Below are 25,768 nucleotides of genomic sequence, written 5' to 3'. Positions count from 1 at the left end.
ATATATAATTCCTTCTTCTTCAGTTGATTTTTCTGATAATGGAAATCGTTGATTGCTAATAGCTATATAATGCGTAGATCCGTGCTAAAAAACAAGAAGGCAATTCGCTTACGCTCACATGTGTAGGATGTATGTTAAGAATAAAAGCACGGATTGGGGGTTTAGATGGTTTAGTTTCGATCCCGGTTTGAGGTACTTGCTTGTCTAGCCTCAATGAAGAGTTTTGACACAACAGTGTAGTCTATGAATAGCCTTATATATATATATATATATATATATGTATATATATATATATGTATATATATATATATATATATATATATATATATATATATATATTACAGTGGCCCCAGAAGTAAGTGCGCATTTCTCATTTTTTTTCAAAAACCGCAAAGCTAAGCTGAGTTGAATGTAATTGTTTAAACAATTTATATCTTATTTGATTCGCCTTCTATAATTTTGCCTGTTCATGTTTGACTTTTAATTGCAGTATCCTAGTGTTCACGTCAATTTAAAAAAAATACTTTTAAAGCGACCTTTGTAAATACCGAAAAGTACAGGGTGGAACAATAAAATTGTCGCTCTAGAAATGACGACACTATTCCATTTCTGTTTGATAGAAAATCTATTTATTTTTAAAAAAATTTTATTCTTTATTTTTTTCTTTCAGATCAGATACTAGTTGGCCAGTTGTGTACAAATCCGAAGAGCGATAGGAGCCACTCACTATATCTGAAAGTAACACAATGTTCAACAAGCGAGATCGGAGATGCGCCGCTATACACCTCATGTTCTCTCCTGATCTAAGTTATTAGAAAAGGACAATTACCAGCACCCTTAAAATGCATCGCTAGATTGCAACGAATTACAGATGAAAATAAAGTTTCCGATCACGGTTATGGTATTTGGTATAGTTTTAAGTGAGGGCCACATCATGGCAGCTCATATCTTCAAAGTCAACACCAAAGTGTACCAGATGTGCTGAAGAGTATGGTGATTCCCAGGTGCCATCATGTGTCTGCTGGCAGACACTGGGCGTGGCAGCAGGACTCGGCGCTGGACAACAAGTCTCAAGAGACCCAGACTTTGCTTCAGAAGGATGCCTATGACTTTGTATCTTTCTCTCACTGACACCCCTCCTCTCCCGACCTGAACCCGCTGGACTACTTCGTTTAGTCATACGTCGAGAACATCACCAACATGACCTCTCACAACACCAAAGTCAGCCTGATCGCTGCCATCCGCTGAGTATTCGCCGAGCTCCCGCTGGCGCTTGTGGAAAAGGCATACTCTCAGTTCCGGACTCATATCGAGGCAGGGATTGATGCTGAGGGTGATTACATAGAAAAGATGTCAGATCTACTACACAAATTACTTGATTAATTGATTTTTTCAATAAAAGTTTTAAAATAAAACTATAGTGTTGTTATCTTTAGGGCCACAACTTTATCGTTCCACCCTGTATGCGCTAAAGAATACCATAGTTCAGGGCTTGAACTGCACTTGAAAAAAAGACTTTTCATTATCCTAATTAGCTATAATTTATAATTAACTAAACATGTCGCCTATCTTAACTATCTATGTATTCCGTTCCCCGCTATCATCCTATATTTAATGCTAGATGACGGTGTTCTAGTGGTTAACGACCCAGACTGACAACCTGAATGTCCCAAGTTCTAATCCAGTTCGTTCCACAAAAAATTAGGATGTTGGCAACCTTCACGTGGTCCTTTTCTTAATTCTTCATGTCTTTCTAGAAAGAATTCTGATTAGAAAATATCGGGAATTTCAATGCCAACAATAAAATCTTCCAGTTCATGCGATATGATAATGATCCGATATTTATTGTCCGTGTGAACTTGCAGAGAAAGTGTGATTCTCTTTTTGCAGCAGTTTAATCTCATTTACATAACAATAGACACTTTAATACATATGTCATCTCGACATTGTTGTATAGACACGAACCTCAACTGCAAACACGAATCCTGTCGTGAGGCGGAGTATGTTTCGGTGTAGATAAATATTGACACCATTTTTTTTTTGTTTTTGTTTTTATGGAAGCGTCCCTCCTGTGATACCAACCGTTTGCATAGGGCAACTCCTCTAATCAGTTTGTATGCTTGCACTCTTGGGGTCCAAATTATCGCTTCGAATGAAAGCTGAGACAGTTTGCAGTTGTCTAGCAAAGCAGCACCCAAAACAAATAAAGAGATTCATACAAGAGCCACAATTGCAGAAGTCAGCAGTATTGTTTATGTTACACAGAACAACCGCGTATATTTTGCTTCGAGGCGGACATATGAATGAAATCTGTTAAATGTTTAGGAGGCAGATTCAAATGTTCAAACCGTTGATTGTGTTTTGGTACTCATGCAGGAATCGCGCCGTTCTATATTTTAGGTAGAACTTACACGTCGAATCTAATTTTTACGGTATCTTTTCAATTTTTATGATATCTTAAATTCTTAGGTGAAAGTACATAATAGTTATAAAACGCCTTCTCCTTGCCACGTTAAATAAAGATTTCTAAATAATAACATTTTTACTTCAACACGGTTCGTATTCTGCATAAATAACATTTTTTTTACGTATCTTGTTTTCTACCTCCGTATATGAACAAAAATAACAAAAGAACGACGCCATTTTTTCTTTTACTTCCATTCGATCCAAAGAAAGAAGAACCGAGCTGGGGAGTTAAGCAGAAACATGTGTGTTCACATTACGTTTAAATTGCTGTATGTTATTACCTTACGGGCAGAGTAAAGGAACTTCAAAAGCAAGTCATCTAAAGAGATAAATTACCAGAATAAAAAATCCTCCGGCAGCTTAGAACCTCTATTAATTTTTTATATATCATCTCCTGTTTTAATAATATTTATTATTTTATTTAATTAGTCTTTTTTTATTTTAATTTTTAAAAAAATTATTTATTAATCTTTATTTTTTATTATTAGTTATCTTTATATATTTGTTTTTATTAATTACTCAGTAATTTTTCCATTTTATAATTTTTCAGTAAGAATCGGAAACGTCCATTGGCTTTTCCATATCTGAAGAAGTACGCATTTTACCGAAACGTCATAAGACATATGCTGCAGATTCTTTGATGCTCGTCACACATTTGATCAACTGCAATTATGATATTGTAGATTTATCTAGTGTGTATCAAACATTAGCATGAATTACATTTTTTCGTGTTATTGTCTTTCTCTCGGTCTTTTACATTAAGCATGAAATTTATCTGAGCTGGTGTTTTGCTAGAAAATTTTATGATTCTGTTATTCATAAGTAATTTATCAGAATTTTTATTCAATAGTAATTTTTCAGATTATTTATTTGACAGCGATTTTTCAAATTTTTTATTCAATGATAAATTTTCAGAGTTTTTATTCGATAGCAATTTTTCGAATTCCAAGTTCTAATCCAGTTCGTTCCACAAAAAACACGTAGGATGTTAGCAACCTTCACGTGGTCCTTTCCTTAATTCTCGATGCCTTTCTAGAAAGAATACCGTCTAGAAAATATCGGGAATTTCATGTTCAATGATATTTCTTAAAAAATTTTATTCGATAGTAATCTTTCATGTTTGCTTTTTCGTTAGTAATTTCTCAGAATATTTTTTTTCAATTGTTAATGGTAATTTTTCAGATTTGTTCTCTCGTCAGTAATTTCTCAGATTTTTTCTTATTTAATGGCTATTTTTGAGATTTGTTTTTTTTTTAATACTAATTTCAAACATTTTTTATTCAATGATAATTTTTCAGATTTGTTTTTTTTATACTAACTTTTAGATTTTTTATTCAATGGTAATTTTTCAGATTTGTTTTTCCCGACTAACTTTTTAGATTTTTCATTCAATGGTAATTTTGCGAATTTTTTTTTTTCGATACTAATTTTTTTAGATTTTTATATTCAATAATAATTTTTCAGATTTTTCGATGGTAGTTTTTCAGATTTATTATTCACTGGTAATTTTTCAGATTTTTTATTCAATAGTTATTTTTTAGATCTTTTATTCGGTAAATCACAATTATAAATCAATGATACTTTTTCAGATTCATTATTTGATGACAATTTTTCAGATTTTTTATTTAATCGTAATTTTTCAGACTTTTTATTCAATGATTATTCTTAAGGTTTATTATTCAATGACCATTTTTCAGATTTATTATTTAATGGTCATTTTTTCATTAGTAGTTTTTCAGCTGTTTTTTCGATGGAAATTGTCCATATTTTTTATTCGATAATAATTTTGGGAATAATTTTTGATAGCAGATTTTTAGGATATTTTTCGATGACAATTTTTCAGATTTTTTATTGAATTTTATTTTCGATAGTAATTTTTTAAAGTTTTTTTTCTCTGTAAAATGTAATCTAAAGAAATAAAAAAAATGTTTGTTTACTTTTTAGTGTAACTATTTAATTTTTGTTAATATTTTACCGATATTTTTTCTGAAACTAGCGGTAAAAGATGGTTTGTATTAATTTTATTTTAATTGTTAAAAACCGAATGAAAAAAGTTAATAACAGTAAAAATGTTTACTTCTGAAATTGGAGAGAAACTATAAAACTCCCGAGAATATAAACTCTCGTGATTTCAGTTGATATATGTGATGGAAATAAGCATCAGCTAACGTGGCCACGAGCATCTGGCCTAAAAGCTTTCATAGTAAAACTCGTTTCCTCATCATTCAATTCCGTATGCAACATGTTAGTAAACATTTAACCGTACACATTTTTTACTTCCCAAAACACATCAATAAGTCCCGATCACAACTCATAACTTTTAGGCAAAAATCGATTTTTATTCCTCAACATAATTCCATTCTAAGGTGATACGTTTATCTCAACATTTCTTTACTATTTTAATGGCTTTCTTGTAGGAGTATTTTTCTCTGGTCTGAAAATACGCCTGTTTCACATCGCACTTCTTCAATTCACCCAAATGTCTTTCTCTGGAACAATCTGCTGAGGTATTCAAACAGTCAGTAGTCTGGAGATGGGGTTCGTACAGAAATAATTCGAGTACGAGATTTGTTTCAAAAGTAAAGACTCCTAAAATAGTATATAAATGTACTTTCTACAATAATCAGTCGATTTGACTTACATCGTGACACAGTTAATTTGAAGGTCAGTACTTTATAAAAACTACATAAACTTGATTTTATTTGTTGTGGCATCTATACGTCAGACAAAGGATTTATTGTTATCCGAAGTTGAATACGTTTTATATAAGATTGTGCCTGCTTACTTTTCAAATTTGTTTGTGAAACAGAGAAAGTCTCTCTCCTTCTATTTCTCTCTCTTTCTCTCTCTCTCTTTCTCTCTATCCATATATATGTTGGTCGGCACGAACTCTATTCGGGTTTAACTGGTTTCCCCAAGGGAGGAAGTTTCATGGGAGTATGAAATTCACAAGCGGTCCCTAGTGACATGTATAACCCCTATATATATATATATATATATATATATATATATATATATATATATATATATATACACAAATATACATACATGGTAGTAGAGGTAGTGGTGGTAGCGGTAGTATCAGCTATTATAATTTGTATATATGTATATAATTGTCCTTATATGTGTCTATGGATGTGTGCGTGTATATATATATATATATATATATATATATATATATATATATATATATATATATATATTAACATGGGTTCCCGGCGTTACTCGGGTGTTTGGAGGTGTGCGTTGAGCAAAAAACAAAAAAGTGGTAGTAGGAAGGCAGGCTCGAACTCGTACCATAAAGGGGAAAATAACGGGGCAAAACGCGACGTCTTTGCTGTTAAGACCACCGTCAAACCGTAAGTGGCGTAGGTTTAAATACAGGCTAAACAATCGAAAAGAGGGGATGACTTTCGAAAATATCAGCGAAAGAAAGCGACCCCTCCCTGTAGAAAAGTGCCCAGTTCAGGGTGTAGAAATTAATGTTTTTAGTCAACTTTTTGGTATTTGTCGTCTGAAGGGTCGAGCTTCAAAACGATACTGATCTTGTGAAAATCCGCTGCCTCTGTCGAAAGTCTTAGGCATACATGCAAACGTATATATATAAATTTATATATTTATAGCTCAAATTTTCGACCCAAACCGATAAAAAAAAGTTGCCCTATCTCTGAATAACCTTTATGTAAAATTTCAAATATTTAGACCTGAAATTACCCGAGTAATTTGGTAGAGACCGCAGAGGTAAAATTGTTTTAAAATTTGACCCCTATTACAACCCCTTAACATTTATTGTTTTAGGCTCAAATCAAATTATATAGTTAGATCCATGTCCAAGGAACCTGTATCTAAAATGTAAATTGTTTTCACCGAAAATTGTCAGAGGAGTTTGGTAGAGTACTCAAAGGGCAAATTGTTGACTTTTGACTCCTTAACAGGCAAATTTTGTGCCGAAAACGGATTACAAAGTTTTTCCCAAACCTCAATACCCTGTATGTCAAATTTCAAGTCTGTAGAATGAAGAATTGACAGAATTATTGCGTAGGTAAATGTACACGGACAAACAGACACACAGACACACAGACACACACACACACACACACACACACTTTCGCTTTTATAGATATACTAGCATTTCAGCCCGGCGTTGCCCAGGTTTTTGGATGTGTCTTATGCGCAAAAAAAAAGAAGCAAACAAAAAAGTATTAGTAAGGCAGGCTCGAACCCGTACCGCGAAGGAGGAAAAGAACGGGGGAAAAACTTGACGTCTATGCTGTAACGACCACCGCCAAACCGGAAGTGACATTTTTTTTTAATTAAGGCTAGACAATCTAAAGGAGAGGATAACTTTAAAAAATATCGTCGAAAAAAGCGCCCCCCCACCCAATAGAAAAGTGCCTAGTTGAAGGTGAAGATATTAATGTTGAAGCCAATTTTTCAATATTTCTCGTATGATAGGTCGACCTTTAAAACGCTACTGATCTTGGTAAAGTCCGTCACCTCTGTCAAAAGTTTTAGATAGACATGAAAACATACATACATACATTTATATATTGGTAACTAAAAATTTTCGATCCAAACCGAGGAAAAAGCATGCCCTATCTCTGAATACCCTTTATGTAAAATTTCAAATGATTAGATCAGAAATTGTCTGAGTAATTTGGAAGAGACTGCAGAGGTAATTTTTTTTAAAACTTTGACCCCTTAACATTTAATGCTTTGGGCTCTAATCAAGTTATTAAGTTAGATTCATGTCCAATGAATCTATATCTAAAATTTCAAGTGATTAGACCCAAAATTGTCGGAGGAGTTTGGTAGAGTTCTCAAAGGTCAAATCGTTGAATTTTGACCCCTTAATCGCCAAAGTTCAGGCCGAAAACCGATCCCAATTATTTTCCCAAATCTCAGTAGCCTGTATATCAAATTTCGAGCCTGTAGATTAAAAATTAGTAGAATTATTGCGTTGGGAAATGTACACACACACACACACACGTTCACTTTTATAGTTGCATATATATATATATATATATATATATATATATATATATATATATATATATATATACACACAGTGATGATCATATTTATTGGCACGGTAAAATAAAAGTTAAATTTTGTCTAATAAATTCTAAAAAAGGGATTAAATTAAAGAAAATAACAAAGTATATTATGTATTTTTAACTGGCCTTTCCGATGCAGCAATCGGATTTTAGAAAAAATAAATAACAAAGGAACAACAAACATAATTGCAAAAAACCCTTGTTCAAAATTATTGGCACGATTTATTTAATAATCAGTTGTATAGCCTTTGGCCTTGATTACCTTCCTCAGTCGCTTTTCATAGTTTACAACCAAGTTGTTGCACTCTTCAGTAGTAATTTTAGCCCACTCTTTCTGACAATAATCCTCCAATTGAATAAGATTCTTACGCTTCCTTTGCATTACCCTCAATTTTAATGTTCTCCATAAATTTTCAATTGGATTAAGGTCTGGGCTTTGTGATGGCCACTCCAAAACATTAATATGATTGTCCTCAAGCCATTTCTTAGTCAGTTTAGCCGAATGCTTTGGGTCATTATCTTGCATGAACCACCAACGACGACCAAGTGAGAGCTCTTTAGCAGAGTCTTTCAGGTTTTCATCCAATATTTTAACATAATCTTCCTTTTTTATGCTACCTGTGACCTTAACAAGTCGCCCTGGTCCAGAGGCAGCAAAGGATCCCCAAAACATCAAACTGCCTCCACCGTGCTTCACTGTGGGTATGGTGTTCTTAGGCAGGAAAGCTTCGCCAGATTTTCTGTAAATATAAGACACTTTATTATGGCCAAATAACTCTATTTTCGTTTCGTCAGTCCATAGAACACGTTTCCAGAATGCAACATCTTTATCAATATGACGTTTTGCAAAGGCTAGCCTTGCTTTCAGGTGCATAGGCTTCAATAAGGGAGTCTTTCTCGGACGACATGCTTTTAAACCAGCTCTCTTCAAAACTCTACCAACTGTATGTCGAGATACATTCACTCCAGAGGTGCTCTGTTCATCAACAATCTCCCCAACAGAGATCCTTGGGTTTTGTTTTACTTGTCGAACAATTTTCCGTTCATCTCTTGGGGAAAGAATCCTTTTTCTCCCTCTACCCTCTAAACTCATAACGTGGCCTTGCGATTTGAACTTGTTTATTATGGCTCTAACAGTGGATTTGGGAAGGTTTAGCTTCTTTGAAATCTTATCATAGCCCTCCCCATTGGTATGGCATGCTACAACAAGCTTCCTGACGTCTTCGCTGTGTTCCTTAGTTTTAACCATGGCGATTGAAAATTATAATTTAGTCACTTATAATAGTTTAAATAAATCGCTATCTAAAAATTTTTATTTTTGAATGTACTTCTGTGTATTGCTCACAATCAATGACAATTAGCCTACTTATTTGATTTCCATCGATAATGAAACAATTATATCTCTTTGCTCTATCATATTCTATACACACATAAATGTGTAGTATTTCATGTTAAAACTATACATTTCATTGTCTGTTTGGTGTACCCAGGTTTTATCGATGTGGCCGTGCAGGGCCTGGAGTAGAAATCGATCGACTCTTGAACACTGTTCATTAAACGAAGCTTCAGGGAAAAGAGGATAGCGTACAAATCTTTGACTCAAGTCAGTTGTGTGTTCCTCCATAACACGAATTCCTTGTTCGTAAAAACAATCAATTTATTTTATTCACAAGCTTCTTATTAGTGTTTATATTTATTTAGTGTGTTTGTTTAGGAATAAATTTATAGGCATTGTCTCTTGAGTCATCTGGGGTAATAGCTTGTCATATGTTTTCGAAATAAGCTAATTCGAAACGATGTAATTTAACAGCCTATTACTCCCGATAAAAGCGACCAAGGACATGACAAGACTTTTTCCCGTTAAAAATGGGCCAAAGTTATAGTGTTACGTTGTCGGTAATCGTCTTCAACAGCGTCGTTACATTTTAACACTCAGACTCCACACGTTGTATCTGAAACAGTCGTAAAGAAACAAACAAAAGGAAGAAATTCGACTCCGCTTTTGTTTTTTCCAGTTTTAACAAAGGACATTTATTACTGTTATTTTCCAAGACAACGCTTGCATTTTGGCTTTTACAGTTCATTCCATCTGTCATAAGATTAATAAAACTCTGCCGTCCCTTCAAGTTTCCCACTGAAGCACGCTTCCATCTAATGCCGGCACGCCAGGCTTTTTTTCTCCCCGATTATCGCCACCTGGTGCATTTCTTTCCCTTCTCTTCCTTCGCTGTGACGTCACTTCGCGCACTAGCTCGCTCATTTGCATATGTATTATGCGGCTTTTGCTGCTGCTGTTACAATAAGCCGTTTCCTTAAAATTAATGCTTTATGCCAAACTTCTTGTGTAAATGTGTCATTGCTATGGCTAATCCTTATAAATCCCTATTAATTCCTAATCGTGCATCGAGCATAATACTTAGTTAACTGTACCGTATCATGACTACGGTTCATACAAAATTTAAGCTAGATAGGCCCAGTAGTTTCCGAGAAAAAAGTGGGACAGACAGACGCAGACAGAAAAATACAGAGCAATTTTATATAGATTTATCGTTCGTATTTTTGCCTATGCAGACTTGAGGCATGTGTTAAAAACAATTGCCAGAATTACGTAACCGATCAAGAGAGAATTAAAAAAGAATCTGATGAAACGAGCGAGTCGTTCAGCATTTTGTTTCTTCCATCAAAGGGCCAAGAGTTGATGTTACATTATGCTGTAGTTCTTTAGTTTTTAACCGTGTCGTCTATTTAATCTGTTAAATAGAGTTTCAAGTTCTTGACGAATATAATTAAATTAATTGTTTCACAAAGAAACACTTGACTTAAGTTCATAAAAAATAATGACAGTGTATTTTCTATTCAATTCTTTCTCAATGTGCTATGGAGAGAGAAAGAAAGAGAGAGAGAGAGTTAGAGAGAGAGAGAAAGAGATGGGACGTGGTGGAGTGCGATGGGTGACACAAAATGACAACTGGTCGTCTCGGTGCCCTTTCTCTCTAATTGACTTTTTCCTTGGTTGGCATTTGTTTTTATTTACAAAAAATTTAGATAGGAATTTCGTTTTTACATATCGCATTACACTGGACCTTATAAAATTCATTCAAGGCCAAATTTCAATATGTCTGTTTTCAAAACTTGTTAATTAAAGAATGTTCATTTCAAAGCTTATGCACTCTTCTTGCAATTGTTATGACTTTTGATGACATTTGTTGGTTTGAAGATTTGTCAACAATATTTGAGTGTGTGCAGCCAGCTCCATATGCGTGTGTGCACAACTAGCAATAATTCCAGTGTTGCCCGGAATACTATTTAACAGTGACTGCGCATATTGCTTTAAAGGTGCTGAAAGAAGGTTGGCATTCTGCTACAATATAAGACATGACAAACCTAGTGGCCGTAAGCAAGGTGAAGTGCGTCGCCAACCGCAGACCCGTGAATAGACCTTTCAGTGATCAAAGGGTGTTCTTTCCCGATGTGTTCAGCATAACCCCCCCAGCTATTTGCAGTTTAATCCCTCCCACAAGGATTAAGATTTTTGGCAACGTTAACGAACTGACATTGTGACCAAATTCTCTCCAACACCGTGGCAACGTCTAACCGTTCTGAAACGCATATGTTGTTAATCCCCACAAACGAAACAAAATCGCAATGTTTATACAACGAGTCGACAAATATTCACAGCCAGGAATGCGGTCTCTTTACATTCTTTAATGTCTGAACCATAATTTACACAATGTTCACAAATACGATATGCAAATCAATATTAATAAAACGGTGTCTATGTAAAACCTCTATATACGTAAACATAAACAATTAAAACATTAAATAATTTAATATATTACACTAGTGACTACACTCTGTCCAAACGGTAGGAAAACATTATGCTTCGCCAGTGTTTTATATGTTAATAAAATATTCATATAATATTATAATAGTGTTACATTTCCCGGCGAGTCCTTTCAGGAAGACAAAAATAGGCATCCTCTACTATACAATAAAGAGTAATGTGTATTTTTTTTTACAAAGAAGTCACCACTTATCAAGACCGGAGCCCACTCGAGGATAAGAGTTAATGAATGTACAGTAGTCAATGGGACAATATCGTAGTAATCGTTAGTAGTGGAAATTTGGTAAATTGAATTACTTAAAGAACTTGTTTACGTATTTCGCGAAGACGACCATATTGCTCAGCTGGAAAGCACTAAAACAGAAGAGACTTTCAAAGTCGTGATTTGTTCATGGAATCCATGTTAAGGTTTAGGCACTGATAAAGAGTGGAGGAAATTATTGATAGTGTTTTCAACGAGACGGGTGTTTTTCGGGAAATTTTGGCAAGAAGGGACCATAGAGTTGAGCTCAGACGAGTACTTGCCATGAAAAAAAAAACGGTAGAGCAGAAAAAAGTTCGCAACGTCTTTTCTGTAGGAAAGGGGTTGCAGGGAAGAGGAAAGGAGACTCCTTACTAGGCTACGAAGTCTATTTTGAACTATGCCAAGACAGGATAAGGTATTTCTAGCAGTTTCTGCACAAATGTGGCAACAGTACTTCATCCTAGGACGTGCTTGTCTCTTACACAGGTAGAGAATTGTATCGGCAGTGAAATATCTACTGGAGCGGTAGAATGACTCCACTATTTAAATTTGACCGGTCACATAAAAGCTATCCGGTGCTCCCAGATCAGGCTGTGTGAAGTTACCGGCTTCATGACATAAAATGCATCAAACATTGATTTTATTGTGTTTATTGTGTTCATTACAGAACTCAATAATATTCTGGAAATAAAACAAAAAACAAAACAAAACAATTTTCCCATACAAAACAACGGAAATGAGCACCATGAATTAATATTTGAATGTATAAATAACGTGAAGGAGAAGATCTCTAGATTTAGCATTACATGACTTGAAAAAGATTGATATGCCGTAAGACATGTAATAGGTATGTGATGAAGAGAATTATGTGCAGACAATCACACAAAAGTTAACGAGTACAGAACTGACTAATGAAAGGGGTAAGAGAGAATGCAAATCTATGTCAATAACATTTTCTTATTTTTCCCTGTTCTGATTTCTATACCGATTTATCTGTTTTTTATTTTATATTTTATTTTTGCAAAAACTTCTAGAATTGAGCATGAATTTTTCTTTATGAAAATATATGTAAATTGCTTTATTGCAGATTAGTAAAATACCAATATTTCACTAAATATACGTCACAAAAAATGAAAATTGTATCATCAAATGACTGTTTCAAGGTTAGTTATTTCCCAAACTTTTATTCAAATCCATGCGATATTAACGAAGTTATGACATTTTATTTATTATTAAGTAATTTATACTGTCCATCGGTTTATTGCAGGTCTTTTAAAATGCTAAAAAAGGGGCGATTAACGGTTATCGAAAAGGAAAAGATTGTTGTTGGACTCGCAGAAGAATTGTTTATCAAATATTTAGCTACGAAGCTGGAATGAGATCCAAGGACTCTGGCTTCATTCGTGATCAACCCCAACACTAAATCCAGAAAGAATACGGAAAATTCGTAGAGAAGTCAACTGAAACCCAAACATCATCAGTGCTTCCATTATTTTGCAAGAGATGGAGTCGCTCCAAATCCAGATAGGCCGGATGTAATGTGTTAAATGAGATTGCAAGGAACATCAAACCTCTTCCAATGCCTCCATTGAGCAAACAACATAAGGAAAAACGAATGGCTTGGGCACAGAATTACATGAAAATGGATTTCCAACATGTCTTATTTACAGATGAGACCCGTGCTATACTTGAAGGAGGTGGATGCATTATGTTTTGGGCGGGAGTCATTGGTGATGAGTTGATTTGACCATTACGAGTTCTTGAGGGTGTAAAACTTACCAGCGATGCGTACACGGTCTTTTTGGATAAACATTTTTCACCATGGCTAGATGACCTACCATTGTCACGTCGCTTTCAGATGATTTTTATGCATGACAATGCACCATCCCATTCTGCTAGGGCGACTGCAGCATTCCTTGAATCTATGGGCTTCTTTAGAGAAACCATCATGAGCTGGCCACCGTGTTATTCGGATCTTAACCCCATTGAACATCTCTGGTCAATATTGAAAAGAGGTGTTTACGAGGGAGGAGAGCAATTTTCAAATCAAACAATTGACTTCTTCGGTGGACAAAAGGTTGTTCAAAGTTATTTTTTTTTAAAATGGTGGATATGGTGATAAATAATTCATTTATTTGAGGCTTAGCGCCTAGGACGTGCTTTTGTTTGTTATTCTTTGACAGAAAAATATAATAAAAAGTAAAGTTTTCATGATTAGACATTTGTTTTAGCCCTAACACAACATTTTAAGAGACCTGCAATAAAGCTATGGATAGTGGAAATTCTTTGATAAAGAATAAAATGTTATAACTTTGTGAATATCTGTGAATTTGAATAAAATTTTGGGAAATAACTAACCTTACAGCAGTTATTTGATTACACAATTTTTATCTTTTTTGTTACGTATATTTAGTGAAATATTGATATTTCACTAATCTGCGATAATTGGCGCAGTTTAGGTGTACACCTTTAGTTCCTTCAGCTATAACATAAACTAAAAACTTATGAAGAATTCTTGATTAAATTATTTATACAAGAAAAAAATATAGATTACTGGAGTGCCATCAGATATAATCGAAACCGAAACCAAAACTCATGAAGAATTCTTGGTAAAATTATTTATTACAAAAATGGAAGTTCATAACAATTAAACGACTCGGATGTAAGCGTGACAAAGAAAATAACGCGCACGTTATCGTATCAATATATAGATAATACACAAATATAAAAGAAGGGGGAAAAAACGTAATAGAGCGATGCTAATTGAGATTCGAACGTTCATAAAAAAAAACACGTCTGCACACCGGAAATGGTTTAATACAAATTTGAATTGAGATAAAGATTTTAACGTTTGAATATTTAGCTTCAATTTGCTTTGAGAAAATAACTTTTTTCACGTTATCACACACACTCACAGATTTATATGCATGTATTTGCCCCCCCCCAATCATAAGTTACCGACTTTTGGGAGTGAAGAGGAAGGGTATATACACAAAACGGAGAAAGAAAGTGAGCGCTCACCAAAGCCAGTAGACATCTCGTGCTCGTTCGACTCGCCCCTAGCTTTTACGCCTGAGTTATTCTAGGAGACCTTCTCGCCTTTCATCATAGCATATTGTAAATAAATCGCTTTTCATAACAGATGTCAAAGCATTATATCACTCTCACATAATCTTATATCTAAAAAAAATAAACACGCACGTGTGTGTACGTTTCTTCAAAGAGGTAGTGCAAATATAACATTCATATGAGTAAGTAGGCATACGGAACATTCTTCTCGAATACAATGCACTTTGGAAACAAGAAATATCGGTAGCTTGTGAAATACTGTTACTTATGTGAATCGGCCCAGACAAAGCACGAAGCCACTGAGCGAGAAATAACACGAGAATAAACAGTGGAATCATCACCATACATAATAATCTTCTGAATAATAGTTTCTGCGAGATCATGGATATAGATTACCGACTACAATCCTATAAAAAAAAAAATTGTATTAATATTCATATAAAAACTTTTTTTCTATTAGTATTTATTTGCTTCCCCACAAAAGCAAAATGTGACACAAGGTCGTTTTTAATATGTGGTTAAACGAGCTCCCGAAAAAAAAAGGTAAAAGGAGCATTCTGGTTGAGACCAAAAATAATAATTGTCTCAGTATAGGTCCCCTCCACTGACCGAGACAAATCACCTTAAGAGTAACATCGAAACAGATACTACACTTTGAGATTTTGAATCTTTTATTCGGGCTAAAATTACAACGCAAGTTCAAACTGGAGAAAAACTTGGGCACAAGGCCAACTCAAAAGGTCGGGTTGGGGGGTCGTTGGTCATCCTTGTCAATCATCCTTGTCAATCCAGAACTGAACAAAAGTTTCTCTAAGCTAGTATCTTCTTTCACCATTATACCGCATTCACCTTTTAGTACTGCGGGACGTCCTACTTAGAGCCCAATTACTTAAAAATATTTTATCTCGGCCTGAAGGCCAAGAAAAACAAAAAATGTAAACTTTTTTTTTATTTATTTAGTTATTTATTTGCTTCCCCACTGAGCAAATTAGGCACAAGGCGTTTTTTTTAATTTGGAGAGTGAGGGGAGGGGACCAGCTCCCCCGAGAAGGAACTGTCTAGTGACAATTGGTATTAAGGGTTTCCCCCTATATTGACTAACACTGATTGCTCAAGAGCAATGGTCTGATATGTGGGGTTGCCCCCACATATTATTTGATAGCAGTATCTGTCAGAACATATACTACACTTTGATAACAGAAAAAAGAAAAAGGCGAATCTTTTTCTATTTATTTAAAAAGAAAATACAACTTCTTTTTATATAGGTCCTAGAATTGCATTCATCTGAAAAGATCTAACTAATGTGCATATTCTTTTAAACATTCATTTTAATTTCATATTAGTTTTTCCGGTTGTCTTAAGAGATGATCATCTTTAGTTAACAATTACTTGTAATTATATTCATGCAGATATTCTACATGATTTATACTTGCGTAATATTGGCGAAAAAAGGTTTTTTTTTGTTTTTTATACACAGTGGTCACCACTTATCAAGGCCCGGAAGCCACTCAGGGATAAGGGTTATTGCAAGTACATTACATTAGTGTGGAGATTTGATGAAATGTTTACTTAAAGGGGCGGTTCATTAGGAATTTGTTAACGTTGGACTTGAAGACATCCAAGTTGTAGTCCGGTGGGAAGCATGCAGACGGAACAGAGTTCCACGGGCGTGCAGTTCTAAGAAAGACGCTTTGTTCATGGAATCCACGTTTTGATTTAGGCACAGATAAAGCGTGGGGGGATTTTTCACAGTGGATTCGGCTAGACGGGTGTTTTTCGTGAAAGATTGCCGAGGGGAGACCAGAAATTGGAGTTCAGACGAGCACCTGCCATGGAAATAACGATAAAACAAGGATAGGCTCGCAACGTCTCTTCTGTGGGAGAGAGGTTGCAGGGTAGAGAAAAGGGCATCCCCCACAAAGCCACGAAGTCCATTTTGTACTCTGTCAAGGCAGGATAGGCTGTTTTTAGCAGCTCCTGCCCAGATATGACAACAGTATTCCATCCTTGGACGTACTTGGCTTTTATATAGATAGAGAATTGCATCAGTAGTGAGATATCTTGTGGAGCGGTAGAAGAATCCCACCATCTTTCCAGCGACCTTGGCAACAGACTTGATGTACGTGTTCCATTTCAGATCAGGAGTAAAGGTCAAACCCAGAAGCTTTTCAAAACACGAGGCCTCCCTTAGACGAGAGCCATCCATCACAATTGATGCCAGATGGGGATCAGAGCGTTGATGATATAAGGATAGGAGTTTGGTCTTAGATGCATTAAAGGTAACCAGCCACGTCTTCCCCCACTGAACCATGCGCTCGAGATCAGAGGAGAGAGAATCAGAGAGAACTTTTTCATTTACAGCCTTTGATGTGTTGCCGTAGATGGTCGTGTCATCAGCATAGATGTCAACGAATGATTTAAGTATGTGTTTTGGAAGATCATTGATGTAGATCAGGAAGAGAGTTGGGCCCAGGATTGACCCCTGAAGGATTCCAGCATTAATACTGCAGGCCTGATTTTTGTCCATCGATGACTACCCTTATGAGCCTATCGGAGAGAAATGATTTAATGATTGAGAAAACATTTCCAGTGATACCGTAGCTGGAAATCTTGTGAAGTAGACCCTTATGCCATACCTTGTCGAAGGCCTTTGATATGTCAAGAGCAATTGCCCTAGAAAGGAAGCCTTTGTCAAGAGATTCACTAATCCTGTGAGATATAATTGTCAGCACATCTGCGGTAGATCTTGCAGAGCGGAAACCATATTGTGTGTCACTAAGAATGTTGTTTCTGCTGAGGTGGTTGATTATTTCTCTATTTAATATGGATTCCAGCAACTTACTCATAACACACAGGAGACTTATTGGTCTGTACTGAGAGGGAGATGACTTATCACCTGAATTCTTAAATACAGGGCAAACTGATGGGGTTGTAGTTAACACAAACCTCTTTCTGTATATATTTATGTATACGTATATATTGTTAAAAACAATTTCCTACTAAACTCCTCTGTCAGCTTTTGGTCTATAGACATGAAACTTTAATATATAGGGTTTTCGAACCCATGCAAAATTTTATATTTGGCTTTTAGCCGGGGAAAATCGGTGCAAAAGTGGTAAAATTTTAAAAAAATGGAATTGGCTAGGTGATGGTCGGCACTACGAATATGCATGCGTAACGTAATAGCTATTCGTCCACGTTTTAATTTTTACTCATGCATCAAACATGTCTTCATAACTCAAAAATTGGCATCAAAGAAAATGTAAACCGTAAGCTAAACATTTTGGTTTCGATTCTTCGTAGTGACGAACGAATCATTTTTTTTAAACTTTTAAATCATTGCCATATTGGGCCCAATATAATTTAATAAGAAGAAAATCTGCATTAATCCAAATATCATATATAAGCGAATGTTACAAACGGGCAATGCTGGCAAAGTTTGCTAATATATATATATATATATATATATATATATATATATGTGTGTGTGTGTGTGTGTGTGTGTGTGTGTGTGTGTGTGTATATATAACTGATTATTTAAATATGTATTTAAATATTTTCTACGTGCATAAAATTATATTTAAATATTAAATTAATTATAAATAATACGTCCCAAAATGTTGAGGCGACTACAATATAAACCAATGGCAGACAACTTCTTCCTTTAAAGCACTCAGGGAGTGGAAAAAAAAACATCACATAATCATTTATAAAAAAATAAATAAATAAACAATCCTATACATAGGTACGGGCAAAATAAATTCCGATACTCCAAATGTATAAACATTTTGACCCCCCCCCATTACTTAAAAAAATCATAAAAAATCAGGAAATTAACCAATTTTAATGAAATTTTCAGTATTTATCAACATGACCATAGCCAGCACCCTCAAAATGAAAATCCGGACGGTTCAACGCTTTCGGGTACCGTTCAACTCATCGGACGATCCTTTGGAGGTGGTGAAGCAGAAGCCCAAGACCGAGGACATCGGAAATGGTTCAGGCAATCATTGATGAAACTTCCAGTTGTCTATTTGACAGATTGCCAGAGATTTAAGGGTCTTGCACACAATTGTGAATGCATGTGTGAGGGAGGATTTGAAGTGTAGGCCCTATTAGCGCCAGACAAGCCAGATCTTGACTGAGAAAACAAAGAGCCTCAGGCTAATCAAGTCGATCAGGTTGCTCAACAAACTGAAGCATCCCAAGAAGCCAAACATGCTCTGCTTCTTTTCAAACAAAAGGAATTTCTGCCAGGGCGAGACGCATAAAAATAAGAACCATCTCTGGATTGCCATGAATAACAGCGAGATGCCTAGGGTGAAGAAAACAAAGGTTCCGGGCACGGTTATGGTCTTTGGTGTGGTTTCAAATGAGTGCCACATCATGCCAGTCATATCTTCGAAGTCAGTTTGAAATTAAAATCAACAGTGTACCTCGATGTGCTGAAGAGTGTAGTGATCCCCTGATGCAATCAGATGGCTGCTGGCAAACCATGGGCTTGGCTTCAGAAGGAGTGCTCAGACTTTGTACTCCTCTAACAATGGCCTCCCTCCTCCCCCTACTTGGACTACTTCGTTTGGTCATACGTGGAGAACATCGCCAACATGACCTCCAACAACACCAAAGCCAGCCTGATTGCCGCCATTTGCCGAGCTCCAGCCGGCGCTTGTGCAAAAGTTCCGAATCTGTACCTAGTCGGTGATTGAGGCTAAAGACAGCTAAATTGAATAGCTAAATTAAATAGTTACCTAAATTGATTATTTTCATAAAAGTTTAAAAATAAAGCCCTAGTGTTGTTTTCTTACGGGTGACAATTTTATCGTTCAAGTCTCTATTGAATGGGGGTCATCATATATATATGCTGTATCTAATTATATTTATACTTTTTTTATTATTTCAGGAAGCAAGTTATTGCTAAACTGATTGCAGCTCATGACAGTCATATTCCTCCGGAATTCGAAAACGGTAAGCTAATGGACATTTTTCTATAAACATTACAACTTCACTCTATTATTATTATTATTATTATTATTATTATTATTATTATTATTATTATTATTATTATTATTATTATTATTATTATTATTATTATTATTAATAATAATAATAATAATAATAATAATAATAATAATAAATAAAGAAAAATTAATTAATTAATAAATTAATAAAATAAATATATAAATAAACATAAAAATAAATAAATTAATTAGTAAATAAATAAAAATATATGAATAAATTAATAAATAAATAAAAATTTATAAATGAATTAATGAATAAAAATAAATTACTTAATTAATAAAAATAAATAAATAAATAAAATAAACATCAATAAAACAAAAATAAATAAATAAAATAAAATAAAACATAAAAAAATCAAAGAAAAATAAATAAATAATTAAACAAAACAGAAATAAATAAATCAATCAATAGAATAGATGAATAAATATTTTGTCCTTAACTCATTATAACTAATTGATATAATAATTAAGTGATTGATTTTGCGCTACGAAACAGGTACTGCAAAAAATTGTAAATGCCAACTGAATTAAAGGAATAAATTATAAGATGGTAAACATCATGAATTTTGATTTATACTTTTGTCATTTATTCACTATATTGCTCTGTAATTACATTGAGCGCCTTAAATAAGGATTGGTATATATTATAAGGAAATAAAATTTATTTCTACAGAAATATATATATATTCAAGGATATAGGCCATGTATCAAACATGAAGACGATTGTGTTGCTTTTTGAAAAAGAGCAGATGATTGCTCGAAATATCGAAGTAAAACATAATAATATAAAAGCATCATTTTTATGTTTCTTACATCCTCTATAATCCTGAAAATACTTCTCTAAAAGCATACGTCGAATAACATACAAATTTCCACATTAAATAATATATATAACAATTCATGTAAATAACTATATGTATATATTAGCTGTACCTGGCCACGCGTTGCTGTGACTCAGTTTGTCTAAGAAGAATACAAATACCCCCCCAAAAGGGCAAAATGTATGTTTCTTAGGTTTATGTTGCCAATACTTGTGGATACCTGAGGTTTACAGTGGTGGAAACATGAGGGTTTAATTGTAGTATAGACATATATATCGTAGATAATACTTTCTGTATAAAAGTATAGTGTATTATCTATAATAATTCATTTTGAAAAAATATAAAGGAGACTTTAAAAAGAATAAACCAACAAGGTAAGTGGGAAATCGCTGACATTTGCTATGGAAGATAAAAATTAGTAGCGAAACTGTTTTTATTTTTTTTAACCAAATAAATATATTTATTTTCGCACATTTAGTTTTAGAAAAAAAGTAATGCTGAAATACTGATGATCACGTGTAACCAGCCGCATTTAATGAATTGACATGTCTCAGTATTGAAAATATCCCAAAATTAACAAAAAACGATAAGCTGTGAAATAATAAATTAAGGAAAATTGTGCTGTTTACGATGTCTTTACGACAGCCGTAATCATTTTGTCGTTGAATTGTAAACAATTACGTAGGTAACATTGTAATGTCCAAGATCAGTGCTCGAAATAAAAAGCTACCGGAAGTGGTTACGGTTGATTATGTAACACAACCGAAGAGAACGGAGTCACGGAGTTATGCAAACCCAAAAAGAGCAAACACTTATTGGATTAGCAAATAATAAGAAAGTATTTTAATCAGCAAAAATAATTTAGTTTTAACACTCCTTGTGCTATCACAACTCCCCCCCAAAAAACTTCTTATATTATCAAATAATAAAACAAAAAAAGAAAAATAGAAACGTAAATATACTTTTATATATATATATATATATATATATATATATGTATATATATGTATATATATATATATATATATATATATATATATATATATATATATATATATATATATATAATGTACTTAGTTATCCAGAGAAGTGGCAATTTAGTAATGTATGTATTTTTCAAATATATTTAACAACGGCACATGTGGTTTTTGAATAAGAAGCATCGGCCGGGTAAAGAATGTCGCGTAGTGACGCCATGTTTTAATGTGGGGTAAACGTTCGTTCATATGGAATATCTCCATTCCGTAATAAGAGAATAGGTAGGTCGCAGCCAATCGCAGTGTGAGGTCTTTGCCAGGGGAGAATTTATTATTTATAGATCAGATTTGGATCGGAAATTTGTAAGATTATGTTATGTCTATGTATTTTTTAGTGAGTTAAGGACGATGCAATCACAGTAGGGTTGGAAAATGTAGAATTGGTCCCAATCTCAACTGGAAGCGGTGTTAGGACTAAATAATTATGGAGAAAAATATGGACTCCTTCCTCTGTAGATGTAGCGATTTTATTGGTGTTGCTCGTCGGATATAATGTAGCATTTTATTATCACAAGTGAATATGGAAGAAATGGTGTTCGTAAGCTACATAAGATAGTCGCAATCAGGGTAAATGTATTAAATTTGTATGCAGCATCTCTTGTTGAAAACCTAAAGTACTTTGGTCCAATCAAATCAGTACGTTGGTCTGCAATCAAAATATTATATAAAGATAATATACGCAACTGTTTAGCCAGTCGAACCATTTGAATCCGAGATACAAGTCACCTTTAACTCAAATCTGAACATTCTAACCAACGAGGCTTACCTCAACACGTGTACAGTGGGCAATTAACTTTATTTATTTATTAGACATTAATTAGTTCGAATATTTGTGAGGTATACTTCTCTCTGTCATTTTTAATGCATAGTTTGCAATCATTATAGACATGTCTGGAGATAGTCGTGTTCAAAATACGCACACGTACCCCCACATTACTCGCAATTCATATGCATTTCTATTCTATTGTGTATTTTATTATCTATTGTGTCTTTTTATATTCTATTGTGTCTTTTTATATTCTATTGTATCTTAATAGCCATAGAAAACAATAATCAATAAAGAATACAAAACCGTTCGCTATTAAATGCGGACGATCATTTTGTTTAGCTATTTCATACGGCTTCTAATGTTTTAAAACGTATTTTCATTTCTAAGTTGTTTCGGATAATTACATTTATTTCAACATTTTGTTGAATCGAAAAGTCGTTTTCGATAATAAAAACAAAGAATTTCAACTTGTTTTCTTCAGCAAGTACAAAATCGCTTCCAGCCATAATAATTTCGACTTTGGCACGGTTATAAAATTGATAAAACGCTAACCTATTAAGACATGATTCTGAGTTTGCAAGGATTCTTATATCGGCACCTTTTGACATAATCGTTAAAATGTTCGTTAATGAATCCAGAAACCGAAGTTCTATTCTCGGTCGAGTGGTACTAAAGATTGTAAAGAGTGTGTGGTTAGAAGCTAAGAAAAAACAAGTCTTACCGTGGGTGCTCAGCGAGTGAGTTCAGGCCGAGAAAAGGAAAAACAAAGATGGCGGCCAGCATTTTATTACGTGCGTTCTCGCATAATCTCGTGTGCTCGTGAAGCTGTAAACTACAAAATGAGCTTCATTTCTCGGTGCTGGGCAATTCCAGATCGGGCAGGAGAGTACACGCTTCGGCAGTACATAGACTGAAATTATAATCCTTTTTTGTGTGTAAGAAGTGACCTCCCACATTACGGAGGTCCTCCTGTTCTGAGACTGCTTTATTCTTCAAGCTATTTCGGCGATGGCCAACGCTGGCTTAAGCAACATGATTAAGCCTTTTAATGGCGACTGTGATGTGGTGGCGAGGCTTAAAAAAGATGACCTTGTGGCAAGGATTCAAAAGTTGCACTGGCCCTCTATTTGGAGCTCAGCGAGAGAGAACAGGATGACGCAGACGCCATCAAGGGTCGACTGAACGAAGCTTTTGCAGAGGGGCCTTTCGAGGCCTTTAAGAAGTTTAAGGAGAAGAGGTGGACTGGTGAATCTGTTGATGTCTACGCGAATGAGATAAGGAGATTGGTTGAGTTGTCGGGCATCAGTGGACACGCCACGAGTCACGTAGTCAAAATGACATTCGTTACCGGGTTCTCGAGAGATATCGAAACGTTTGCAGCAGGTCCCGTGAGTGGAGACGCTGGATGTGAGTGAGCTGCTCAAAACTGCAAAGATCTTTGTGAGCACCCAGCCCACGGAATCTGGAGGGACAACAGCAATAATACAGCAGGATGTGGGCAGAAGTCTGCCGCACCCGAGAGTGGCATGCTTCGAATGTGGGGGACCACACATGAGAAGAAATTGCAGGAAGTTCTTACAACAGACAGTATGTTACAAATGCAATCAGAGAGGCCATTTAGCGGTGAAATGTACGAGTTCGGGAAACTGGCAAGGGGAAGCCGACGCGCCAGCGGCCGCCCCGATTCGGGAATAGTGGCGCACTCGCAGAAGATGCCTAAGCAGAAGATCGTGGTGGAAGGACGTGGAGTTATGGCCCTGATCGACACTGGCTATGCCACTAACATGGTGCACACAACCCTGGTCGGAAGATGGAAAGGGAAGGGTAAAGAAGTGGCATTCGATGGGTCGCGAGTAAAGTGTCGAGGGAGGAAGACCATCACTATTGATTTTGCTGAACACCGGATGAGGGTCCATGCAATTGTCACCGATCATCTGGTCCCTGGCGTCAAAGCCATCATTGGAATGGATGTTATATGCTGACTTGGAGGCGTTACCATCACATGCAACAACGTGAGGTTCGGACTACCTGAGTGCACAGTGACAGAGCAAGCTCCCGGGGGGACCATTATGGCTGGGGAGGAAAGAAAAATGTCGATCAAAGATCAGGACTTCCGAGCCGAATTCGACGGAGAACAGTGGACGATGGAGTGAGCATGGAAACATCAAACTCCATCGCTGACAAACAGGGTGGCGTGCTACACTAATTAGCTCAGAGGAGGGACGAGAAAGGAGTTTGAAATGGACCGATGGATTGAGGAGGGTATACTGCTGCCTTGGACGGATGACGTTGAGTCGGACATTTTGCCGTTGATGGCCGTTCTGCAACCAACTAAAGGGAAAGTAAGACCGGTCCTGGATTTCCGAGAGTTGAACCAACATGTTGAGTGCTATACTGGAGGCGACATCGTAGATGTGTGCAGTGAGACCATTAGAGAATGGAGGCAAATGAATGGCGCGTCTACGTTGGTAGATCTAAAATCTGCCTATTTGCAACTCCACATCCCCAAGAAGCTCTGGAAATACCAGTTAGTCAGGTACAAAGGCAAAACCTACTGCCTTACGCGAGTGGGGTTCGGGTTGAATTCAGCACCCAAGATCATGTCAACTATCTTCAGGAAGATTCTGGAGACAATGGGAAAAGGAGATGGGGCAGTGAGTTCATACATAGACGACATTCTGGTGAATGAGACTCTGGTAACTGCCAAGGAGGTGGTGGATCATTTGAAGAGGTTTGGGTTGGTCGCCAAAGCGCCTGAAAAATTAGACGGAGGGGCTGCTTTGGGGCTAAGGCTGAAACGAGGTGCGTCGGCAGCCTAGCGTTTCGCAGGGAGAACGGGATCCCGCAACTGAAGCAAGAGCTCAATAGACGGGAACTTTTTCCCTATGCGGGAAGTTGATCGGACATTACCCCGTTGCTAGCTGGCTTAGACCAGCATGCAGCTACATAAAGAGGCATGCAGAAGGAAGAGGATGGAATGATAAAGTGGGAGGAAGAACGGTCGCTACGATGGAAGAGCTCCTGAAAGAAGCAGAACGGCAAGACCCAGTCCGGGGAATCTGGAACGTACCGCGAACATTGGATGGAGTCGTGTGGTGTGATTCAAGCAGCATTGCAACAGGGGTCGTTTTGGAAGTTGGGGGAGTGGTTGCAGAAGATGCGGCCTGTTAAGGAAGAAAAATGATGTCAGCCACATCAATGTAGCGGAATTAGATGCGGTAATCAAAAGGGTCAATTTGGCCTTAAAATGGGGACTGTGTGACATCTGTATCAAAACAGACCCTGCCACGGTGTTTGCTTGGCTAAAGTCTCTCATTTCAAGCGAAAAAAGGATAAGAACGAAAGGGGAAGCAGAGATGTTAGTAAAGCGCAGGCTTGGGATGCTAGCTGAGCTGATGCAGGAGTTTTGTTTGAAGCTTCGCGTAGACATGGTGGTTTCT

General features: G+C 35.8%; 1 protein-coding gene across 6 annotated transcripts in view; it reads left to right on the top strand.

Moving 5' to 3' along the window:
- The window catches only part of LOC145245890 (glycine receptor subunit alpha-3-like), a 477,134-nt gene that overhangs the window by 267,942 nt on the left and 183,424 nt on the right, over positions 1-25,768 (top strand). For all 6 annotated transcript variants that reach the window (XM_080107614.1, XM_080107618.1, XM_080107617.1 and 3 more), the window contains exon 3: positions 19,584-19,648. In XM_080107614.1, the coding sequence (XP_079963740.1) occupies positions 19,584-19,648 (65 nt within the window). The remainder of the gene's footprint in view (positions 1-19,583; positions 19,649-25,768) is intronic.

This window comes from Euprymna scolopes, chromosome 23 (genome assembly GCF_053919585.1).
Source record: "Euprymna scolopes isolate OS-2025 chromosome 23, ASM5391958v1, whole genome shotgun sequence".
NCBI classification, from domain to species: Eukaryota; Metazoa; Mollusca; class Cephalopoda; order Sepiida; family Sepiolidae; genus Euprymna; species Euprymna scolopes.
Note: the sequence above shows the minus strand (reverse complement) of the source record. Positions and strands in the feature narration are given on the sequence as shown.